The following is an 11,192-nucleotide window of genomic DNA, read 5'->3' as shown; positions in this document are numbered from 1 at the left end:
GCTAGAGTCGACCCAGCCGAGAGCAGTTGATGCAAAGTCGACTTGACAACATTGGTGTTTTTTGAAGAGTTGACTCCCACTTAAAATGAAGGTCGACTTCTATATTTGAGAAGTCGACTCCTCGGGTCCAACGGTCGAATTTTTTCTAGCCGTTATAGATCCGTTGAAAGCTCCACTATATATATCAAGAAGAGATTTCTAGAGAAGACTAATGCACAACCAAGATCAATCTTTCTAAAGGCACTCTCAAGCTCTCAAGCAACTCAAGTAAAGCAATCCAAGGCACAAGCTCAAAGTTTAATCCATTTGGAGCCCAAGGCAAAAGAGAAGACATTCTCTCCATTTGTGGTAACTTGTATTATTTCTATTTTTCCTTGTACATCATTGTGTTTAATTCCATATTAGTCCAAGGTTGTTTAGACATAGGATTTATTTGTATTAATTTGTGGATTGTGAGTGGCATCCTAGAGCCCAAGTAATCTAGGTGTATTATTGTGTTGTATTAGTTTTTGGGGTGAGCTAAGGGGAAAATCTCGAGGCGTACAAGTTTGTTAGGTGATCTTGTGTGAAAACCTAGTGTTGTGGTTGTTAGTGGAACCTCAAGTGTTGGGTTGACCTTGAGAGAGTGGAGAAGGTGTTGGAGACACCGAACCACTATATATCTTGTGTTAATATTGTGGTTGTTTGTGTATCGATATTGCTATCACTCTCAAATAATATATATATTTATAACAAGTCTATTTTGTGTATAACAAAAGCTCAATTCACCCCCCCTCTTGAGTGGCCATTGTGTGTGTCAAGGGACCAACACACTGATCTTAGCAATGCTAATGGAATCAGAAAAATATATGGTATATAATAATGCTTCTGGAATAGGCCTGGGATGTTGTTCTAATGCAAGACGAAAAGGTAATAGCTTATTGATCCTGACAACTGAAAAGGCATGAGCAGAACTATCCAACCCACGACTTGGAATTAGTAGCCATCATTTACGCTTTGAAGTTGTGGAGACACAGATCACAAAAGTCTTAAGTACATATTTTCCCAAAAAGAATTAAACATGCGACAAAGGAGATGGATGGAGTACCTGAAAGATTATGATTGTATCATCTCCTATCATCCAGGGAAAGTAAATGTAGTCGCAGATGCCCTTAGCCGAAGGAGTTCGAAAATTTTAGCTAGCATGATGGTTAAAGAATGGAAAATGATCGAGGAATTTAGTCACTTGACAGTAGGTGTCAAGCTGAAACTAGCCAAAACGTATTTAGAAAATCTAACCATCTAACCTGATGTAGTGAATCAGACCAGGTCAGTTCTTCAGACAAATGCAAGAAGGAATCAGTGGATAGACGGAAATGATCAAGTAAAGGCACCTGAATTCAATTACCGTTATGGTATACTTCAATTTCAAGGAAGGACATATGTGCCGAGAGATCAAAACTTAAGGCAAATTATTTTGGGAGAAGCTCAGCAAGCTAGGTACACCGTACATATCTAGGGTCCACAAAGATGTCTAAGGACCTTAGGGAAGTTTACTGGTGGCTAGGGATGAAAAAGGATATGGCTTGATACGTGGCGCATTGGGATACTTGTCAACACATCAAAATCGAACATCAGAGCCAAAGAGGATTGCTACAACCTCTGGACATTCCTGAGTGGAAATAGGATCACATCACCATGGATTTCGTGACCAATCAACCTCGAAGTCCCAAAGGAAACGATGCTATCTGGGTGATAGTAGATCGATTGACAAAGTCAGCGCATTTCTTGCCTATTAAGATAGGGCAATCGATTCATTCCTTAGCTCAACTGTATATTGAGGAAATAGTTCAATTGGATGGAATCCCTACAAGCATAGTGTCAGATCAAGACCCGCGATTTACATTAAGATTTTGGAAAAGTTTCCACAAATGTATGGGAACATAGTTGAAACTTAGCACAACTTACCATCCTTAGACTGATGGTCAACCCGAAGAACAATTCATATGTTAAAAGACATGTTGAGAGCGTGCGTTTTAGATTTCTCAGGAAGTTAGGAGAAACATCTACCACTAGTGGAATTTGCTTACAACAACGGACACCATAGTAGTATTGGAATAACCCCTTATTAGGCATTGTATGAGCGAAAATGCAGAACTCCACTGTGCTGGGTGGAAATCGGGGAAACAGTCAAAGTCTTCAGAAGTCGTACGCTGACCACCGAAGACGAAATTTGGAATTTCTAATCGGTGATAAAGTATATTTGAAGCTCTTCCCGTTCAAAATAGTGATTCAAGGGAAAAAGAAAGGAAAACTAAGCCCAAGATACATCGGCCCATATGAAATTTTGGAGAAAATTGGATCAGTGGCTTATAGAATAGCTTTACCTGTAACAGTAGCAAATATCCACAACGTGTTCCACGTGTCCCAACTGCAGAAACATGAGCTCGATCCTATGCAGGTTCTTCAAAATGAGACCATAGAGATATGAAATGATCTAACTTACCCTGAAGAGGCAATTCAAATCTTAGATCAAAGGGATTAGATCTTAAGAAACAAAGTTATTCCATTGGTAAAAGTACTATGGAGAAACCACGACGAAGAAGAAGCCACTTGAGAATGTGAGGAAGAGATGAGAGTTTCTTATCCACATCTGTTTAGTCTTGAGAGTGAGTGATTTCGAGGACGAAATTCCTTTTTAGAGGGAGAGGATGTAATACCCTGTATTTTATATCTAAGATATTTTGAAATTTGTGGGGTCAAAATGAAATCTATCATAGTTTTGGGCCAACATGTAATATCCAAAACATGAACGAGAGGAAAGTGTCCATGTCAAACCAAGTCAAGAAAGGTAAAATTGCCCAAATAAGTAGGATTTCACAAAACCAAGATATTCACAAAGGTTTGAGGTCGAAAACACGCTATTAGGGGCATCCAGGCCAAAGTGCAAAAAATGTAAACTGCTCGAGGGAGATCGAAACGATGAATTTTTTTGAAAATTCTTGAGGGAAATGAAGAGTATGGAACTTGTACGCAGTAGAGGAATTAATGGAAAGTTTAGGGGTATCAAGGAAAGGGGTGAAATGTAGTTAGAAATTAACTGGGGGCGAAAGTGCAAAAAATGGAACTTATGGTGTAAAACCGATCAGCTGCCCTATGGTAGCCGGCCAACCGCCTCTGGCCGTTGAGAAGCTCACCTGGAAGCTCCAGAATAGCCTCCGGGTCATGATGGAACGATTGGGGATAGCCATTGGTCGAGATAGGCCGAGATTTGACCGAAATTTATGGCGGATGTGATTGCCGATTTGGCCAAATTTTTTTAGGGATTTTGTGCATGATTTAGGCCTATTTGATTGATTTAAAGGCTAGATTTGGTGCTTAAGGGATAAGAACACCCAAGATTTGGTGGTTTTTTGTGTATAAAACGGGTATAAAAAAAGGTTGAGGGCCGAGGGTTTCAAAAGAAAATTAGGCAAAATTTCTCTCATTTTAGCTTGAATCGAGCCTCAAAGATAGAGGGCTTTTTTTATTTGAGTTCTAGGAAACATTTTTGGAGAATTTGAAGGGGATTGGTATACGTTTCATAGGGTTTTAACAAGTTGGCCGGAAAGTCGAGCCTTATCAGAGCCACACCTGCAACTGAACTTTTGAGCTCTTTTCGGTGAGTATTTCGACCACCCGAGGGTACCCTTAGATCTGGCTTGAGGAGAGCTTCAAGACTGTGTAGTTGGATTAACCATCGAAGGCTGTTGCGTGTGGCACGTGAGGTACTATTTGCATTTGAAATTATTTTTGTAATTTTTAGAAAAATATTTTAGGAATATTCATGGAAAAATATTTGGTGAAAATGCATGATAGATAATTATTTTGGAATTTCTAAGGAAAGGAATTTATGGAAAAATAGAGAAAAATATGAAAAATGGAGGAAAATATGGGAGAAATAGAAATGTTGATTTCTATAGATATGATAATGATTAGGAGACGATTTGATTGCTAGAAGAAGAGATTGCATGACTTTCGAGGTTAGACACGCTTTACGAGGTAAAAATTAACTTTTTCCAAGATAAGGTGAGTGGTTCGATTCCAGTCTTACTCTTTGTCTTGAAAGTGATTTGGTGTGTGTGTGTAGTGAGTTCAGGTGAGCGGTTCTACCCTCTCGAGCTCAAGTTGCACGTGTTTGGACCAGTTCCAGAAAACAGTTATATCCTCCAAAACTTGATATGTATTGTGTAGGCGTTTTACTTAAAGTATTTGTGGCATCGTATGCATATTGAATATGTGGTATATTACATCAACTGTTTTTACTTATAAAAGAGTCGGTGCATGGCGTGTGATTTTCATATCATTGTTGTGTTGAATTCGTGTAGTTGTTACGTTCGTGGAGACGGGATGGGGTCTTCTTGAGAATGGGGCAAGGTTAATTCCAGTGATCGAGTGACGTGGATAGGCACTCAGGGATTAAGTATGTCGCGGTAAGGGCAATTCGAGTCGTACGATGTGGAGTGTATTCGTACGATGGGAAATGGAGTTTCTCGAGAGATTGTGGACACTACAAGAAATTTACGATATTGTCACAAAAATAATTGTAATGGATTAAATTTTGTCATGAAAAATATTCTTTTTGTGACAAAATTGTGAAAAAATTGAATTTTCTCATGTAAAATTCAAAATGTAAGTCAAGTTGTGACAAACAATATTTTGACATAATTTTTTTTCATAATATAGTGATGTAGATAATTTATAATTATAAAATAATTTGTCACAAAATTTTGTCACATCAAGTTGGCACCAAATTTTTGGCTCCAATTCAAATTAAATAATATGACAAAATAATTTTATCACAATATTTAATTATATAAGATATAATTATAAAACTTTTTAGTCACAATAAATAATATTTTTTATAACAAAAATAGTTTGTCACAACATAGTATTATAAAAAAAAAAATATGACAAAAATATACGCGTCACAAGAAATTCAATTTTTTGTGACAAAAATAATTTTATTAAATTTAATTTTACATAAAAATACATCATATTAGGCATAAGAAATAATAATCTTGTGATAAAAAAAATTCAAAATGTTTTGTCATAATAAAAAAAAAAAGACATGTAGTGACAAAAATATTTTATTATAATATTTTGTCATAAATTTTTAGCCTCAATATTAATTAGATATCCTAACAAACATATTAATAAATTATAAAAGAAATACTAGAAAAATAAAAAAATAAAATAATAATTAGTTTTTGACTAATTTAATTTTTCGTAAAAATTTCCTTCCATCATTTTCGTCTTTAAAATTTTTATTTCACATTTGTTGTTTTGATTTGACACAAAATGTTAAGTTTCTTACTTAAAAATAAAACTTAAAAAAGTTAACTTTTGTTATAATATTTTTTCATAAAATATTTGTAATCCCAAGTATTTACAAAGGGCTCAAGAGTAATTTATCTTGGGGTAAAAAATGAAATTTTTAGAAGATTAAGGCTATAATGTAATTTTCGGTACAATAGTGAGTGACTGAATTGACTACAGGGAGTGTCCTAAAGCCGCAATCTCTAATTAAAGTGATATGGTATTGACGAGAATCTTGAGTTATGATTTATGGCACTGAAAGAAATCAAATTAGAAATGATTTTCGGTATAGCTAAAATACAACTATGATTTACGCTGAAAAATTGAATTGTCGTAGGAGACTTCCAGGAAGTTAATGAAAGTTCAAGGAGGTTCATATTTAGTATGTAGAACAACCCTTAAATAGTTTCGGGAATAAACAAACGGGTTTATGGTCAAAATGTAGATTTGGGCCTAAGTGTAATTTCTTAATGTTGCTTGAAGAGGTCAAAATGGTGTTTTTTCAGAATCTTTGGAGATGAAATGGAAAGAATTGAACTTGTGGGTCGTAATGGCACTATTAGGAAGCTTAGGGGCTTCAAGGAAAGGACCAAAGTGAAAAATGGAAAGAGGCTTGGGTCAAAGTGCAATTTTACATAATTTTGTGAAAGGAAATCTGTCGTGGTCGACCAAGCTTCCACCACCACTGATGTCAAGGAAATTTCTCAAGTTAGACGTGTTGTGTGTTGTCATTGTCTGTATATGCCATGCTTGTAATCATTCGTGTATTCAGTAAATTGTATCATGCCATCACTTAGATGTTTCATCATCGAATCTAGGTTTTGCCACTGGAACATTCAACGTTCCAGCCAGAGACTGCTGCAAAGGCGAGGACATGGTCAGTTGAGGGTCGATGGTGTTTAGCGTGATAACTGTTGTTTTATTTTGAAGTTGTAATACTTATTTAACATATGTATGAACGATCGTGGTAGGCCACTTTATTGTTATGTTATTACTTTCCGCTGCGTAATATTATAACTCGTTTAGTTTAAGATTATTGATCTTGTTAGTTAAACGGGCAAGAGTAGTGTTTTCAGGATCTTGTGTACATGTGAAGATTGTTCTTGGAATCACTACAGGTGCCGGTCTGTGTGAGCATGTGAGGATTGTTCTTTGAACCATCGTATGTGCCGGGCATTTTAAAGCATGTGAAGATTGTTTTTGATGCACCACACGTGATGAACTTGGAAAAAAAAAAAGATTCTCAAGAATTCTATTACAGTGACACGCCTGTCAAGGGAGGGTGTTACAATTGAGCCATAGGTAGTGGTAATGGTGGTGCTGCTCGTTGCACCCAGACATCGCTGGTCGCTGTGCCAATCTCTGCCCTGATCCTCTTACTCTCTGTCCCCCAGACTGTGGCCACTGTGAGCACATGCTCGCCCTGTGTCTTCTCTGCCCATATCAGTAGCAAATAATCTCCTTGTTGGGTATCATGCCTAAACCCCATGGACAGTCACTCCATATATGCCCTGGTTGCCCATATCAATAGCAAACTTCTTTTCGTCCCAGGTAACATGATCTCCGATGTCTTTGCCTACATAATTTACATACCGGAAGTCCTCCTATGCTCCTGTTGGAGCTTGTGTTCCACATTCTCTTCTTACCATTATTTCCTGCTCCCCTAAGTGTTACCTGCTCACTCCTCAACTCATTTCGATCTCGCTCTATTGCATAGGCACGCTGCACCATAGTAGGATAATTTTTTATCTTGTCCCCTACCAATGAATGTTGAATATCCAGTATCAAGCCCCACTGAAACTTCTGGCTTTCTTGTCCTCTAGCATCACTAACTCGGGTGCGTACTATGCTAAAGAGATAAACTTGGTCTCATATTGGGCAACTTCCTTACTTCCCTAGACTAGTTCAATAAATTCATATGTCTTTTGCTCACGTACCCAAGCAAGAATATAAGTCTCATTAAATATCTCTTGAAACTCCCCCCATGTTGGCTCCCTGCTAGCGTAGCGCTATCTAACAGCCTCCCATCAATGCTCAACATCACCTTGCAAAATAGAAGCACCAAGTTGTACCTTCTGAGCATCGATGTAACCCCTAGTCCACAAATGCTTCACTACTGATGCCAACCAGTTATCTACCATAGAAACATCTAGTCCCTCATGAAATTCAAGCGGCCACAATGCTATGAAATTCTTTAAGAGTGCACCTCCGGCACCAACCGCTTGGCCATCACTATTATTATTATTATTGTGATCTTGCCCTAATTGATTAACAGCCAACACGTCGATAACCCATAAAATGCTCGATAATGTCACTTGTATGTCGGGGACCTCCTATCGAGGATCCCTATCAGGGTCCGCAGTGTAATACCCCATGTTCATATGAAGTTGTCACGTAATTTCGATGAGTTTAGGATACCGAAAAATTGGCTTGATAGTAGTTATAAGTACCGAATCAGCTGCAGGGAATGTCTCGGAGTGAAATTGTCTAAAGAAAATAATATGGTTTCGATAAGCATTCTGAGATAGGATTTATGGTATTAAAAGAAATCAGATCGGGAACAGTTTTTGATACAGCTAAAATGCAGCTGCCATTTAGGTTGAAAAATTGAATCGTTGTAGGAGGCTCCCGAAAAATCAACGGAACCCTAAGGGGGCTCCGATTTTGTTTAATGAGCAACCCTTCAGTGGTTTTGGGATGAAACGACAACCCGGTGAGAACACTGGGACAAAATCGTCCAAATCAAGTAACTTTGAAGTTATTAATTTTGCATTTCGATATTGAAATTCAAATTAATTGAATGTTTGAGGGCATAGTTGCAATAAGGGAATTACCCAGTAATATTATGAGGAAATTGGAGTTAAATGAGTAATTTTCTATATTTATATATTTATAAGCTTGCTGTGAGCGTGGATGGCCCCTACAACTCCACCATGTCCTGCAACTCCCTGACCTGCAACATTTGGATAGATTTACACGCAACGGCCACGCCTCTGCAAAATCTCCATGCCCTGCAACGTGATGGTTGCCAGCGGAGTGTTCTTCACGCCAAGGAAGGGTGGGCAATGCAAGAAAGTGATGGTGGAATCGGCTATAAATAGGAGAAGAATTAGAGGGAGCAGCCATAGAAATGAAAAAGAATGAGCAGATGGCCGCAAGCAAGTAGCGATGAAGAAGAGAGCAATCTGAGAGAGAGAGAGAGAGGTGGAAGAAAGGTGGGTAGAAGTCGGCCATGGCAGCTCGGGCGAAGCAAGCTAGACGCGAAGCAAAGGTCGGCCAGCGGAGCGAGCGACGGTTGCTGAGTGCGCTATGGTGCGGCACGGCGGCCGAAGAGGCCGAAGACGATCAAAACGGGGCTGCCACAGCAAGCGGCAGCCATAGCCGCTGCCATGGCAACCCACTGCAAGGCTGGGTGCACAGTTAGGCAGCTCGTGCGGGGGTCGGCGACAGATGCGAGGCAGTGGGAGGCAACCGGCGATGGCGAGGCTGGCCGAGGCGGCGGCTGGTGCGCAGGTCGCTCGGAGAAGCAGCTCGCGCTGGAGAAAAGGAAGAATAAGAGAGGAAAAGAAAAAGAAAAAAGAAAAGAAAAGAAAGAAAAAGAAAAGAAAAGAAAGAAAAAAAAGAAAATATAGGAAAAGGTCTCGAAAAAATTTCAAAAAATAGGGATTGGATATTTCAGAGATTTTGGGCGAGAAAACGGCCCGAACACGCGTTTCAAGGGTAGGGCACGCATATCGAGGAAGTTAGAGATGCTAAGTTAAGGTAAGTAAATTTCCTAGAAAATTTCAGAAATTTAAGAGTATTATTTTATGCATTGTCGTAGTGAAATATTTGAGAAAATATTTTAGAAATATTTAGTTTGGAGTTATTGAGGAAAAATAGGAAGAAATAGAGAGAAAATTAAAGAAAATGTCAGAAATTATGGAAAAATAGGTTTTAATGTTTGTTTAAATAATTATGGTGGTTATGATGGTTTGAGGATTAAGTTGAAGTGACTTGTCAAATTTTGAGTTGACACGCAAATTGAGGCGATGCACGAGGCAAGGCATGGATATCGAGGTAGCCCGATAAGCTTGAGAAGGTAAGTGATACTTCCCAACTGGATTTAGTTTTATGGAAAATGCTTGATTTGTAAGTGATTTATATTCCTCGAAAATGTTTTCATCATATTGACATACTCTGATATGTACCCATCACGTAGACTGCATACATGACATGATTATGAAATGCATAAATACACGTTGATATCATTGATCACTCGCATTGAGGCCGTAGGAAGTACAAACTGGCACCGTTGCTTTACCAAGGGTGCACCATACACCCCGGCATCAAAAGAGGTGGCCGAAAAAATGGTAGGTAGCATGATTGTTAGTGTAGGTGCTCTAGACCCAATCAGATTGGGCATGTTGTACACTGACAATTGTAATCATGTTATTATTTGAATAAAGAGTTATTCAAATTCACAAGAAGTCATTCTATTAGTTTCTTGTTATTATTGTAATAACCGAATGAAACTAGATAGAAGTCTATATGATGTATACTGTGAATAATCTATAAAGATGTGAGATGATGCATCACAGTTTATAGACATCATTAAACGTCCCAAGTCGTAGCAATGTCAAGAATGGACATTGACAATTGCAGTAAGACTTGTATGTGCTATGTTTTTGCTATGTGATAGCAATGGGGGTCTCACACCCATAGGCATGGGGATGCCTAGACAAGTACATAGGTGACCAATGTTGGAGAACGTGTTACCGGACATGACTCGCCATGAGAATCCATTTTGGTTATATGTTGATGAAATTCTCATACGAGATGGGTGTAACTAATCCTTGGACCTGAGGTTGTCAGGGTCATCTCATAAGAAGACTAGTATGCTTTGACATCGTTTCGATGGGCCTAGACAAAGGCTGCACGTGGGCGATCGTTGGGTATATCATGAGGCTTATGGAGATGGGTGCATAGCCAAGATGGGACTCGTCTATCCCTTGATAGAGGATGATGTATCTAAGGCGCCTTCGGTGGATATTCACTTTAAATCCATGGCCATGGTAAAAGAGATCAATAAGGAGTTATTGATTCACTTTCTATTAAGTGAAGATATCCGAAAGACCGAAGAAAACTCATGTGATCATTATCAAGCAACACATCGCCATACTTGAGATCACATAAGATGCATTGACGAGAGGATCGTATTACACGGTAACCATGCTCGTGAAAGGTTATTTGCGGATTATGAATCCTTCTGAATAATTGGGTAGGCATGACGCCTTGCTAGAGGCCAATCTTGTCTTATGTGTTCGTACCGACACATTGCCAACATATTCGGAAGCCTAATGAGTCATACGCAATAGGCACGGTCCCTGGCTTAAACTAGGAGAGTGGACGTATGGTTAAGTGGGACACTTCGGCAAGAAGTTGTGCCGTCGTAGGTTCTCACGGGAAAAGAACAAATAGACGTAATAACGTCGATATGACGAGGAGTCGTCATAATGGAAAGAGTTTCCTAAAAATGGCATTTGATTAAATTAGGAAGGAGTTTCTAATTTAATGATTTTCTATTTGTTGGAGTGGTAAAGAGGAAATAAAATATTTTTGGGCTTAAGTTAATATTTGGACTAAATTAGATTTGGGCCAAATATTAAATTAAATATTATATTTGGACTAAATTGGATTTGGGCCAAATATTAAAATAAATATTATATTTAGACTAAATTAGATTTGGGCCAAATATTAAATATTATATTTGGACCAAATTAGATTTGGGCCAAATATTAAATAAAATATATTTGGGCTTGAATTAGATTTGGGCTATAATATTTTATTTAACCTATAAAAGGATTGGGCCATTT

General features: G+C 38.3%; 1 protein-coding gene across 1 annotated transcript; it reads left to right on the top strand.

The window, feature by feature from the left end:
• The first annotated feature begins 2,128 nt into the window (after window positions 1-2,128).
• Window positions 2,129-2,470, top strand: LOC127796852 (uncharacterized). The gene has a single exon (XM_052329257.1). The coding sequence runs from the start codon at window positions 2,129-2,131 to the stop codon at window positions 2,468-2,470; it is 342 nt and encodes a 113-aa protein (XP_052185217.1).
• Window positions 2,471-11,192: the final 8,722 nt, after the last annotated feature.

This window comes from Diospyros lotus, chromosome 3, assembly GCF_014633365.1.
Source record: "Diospyros lotus cultivar Yz01 chromosome 3, ASM1463336v1, whole genome shotgun sequence".
Taxonomy (NCBI): domain Eukaryota; kingdom Viridiplantae; phylum Streptophyta; class Magnoliopsida; order Ericales; family Ebenaceae; genus Diospyros; species Diospyros lotus.
Note: the sequence above shows the minus strand (reverse complement) of the source record. Positions and strands in the feature narration are given on the sequence as shown.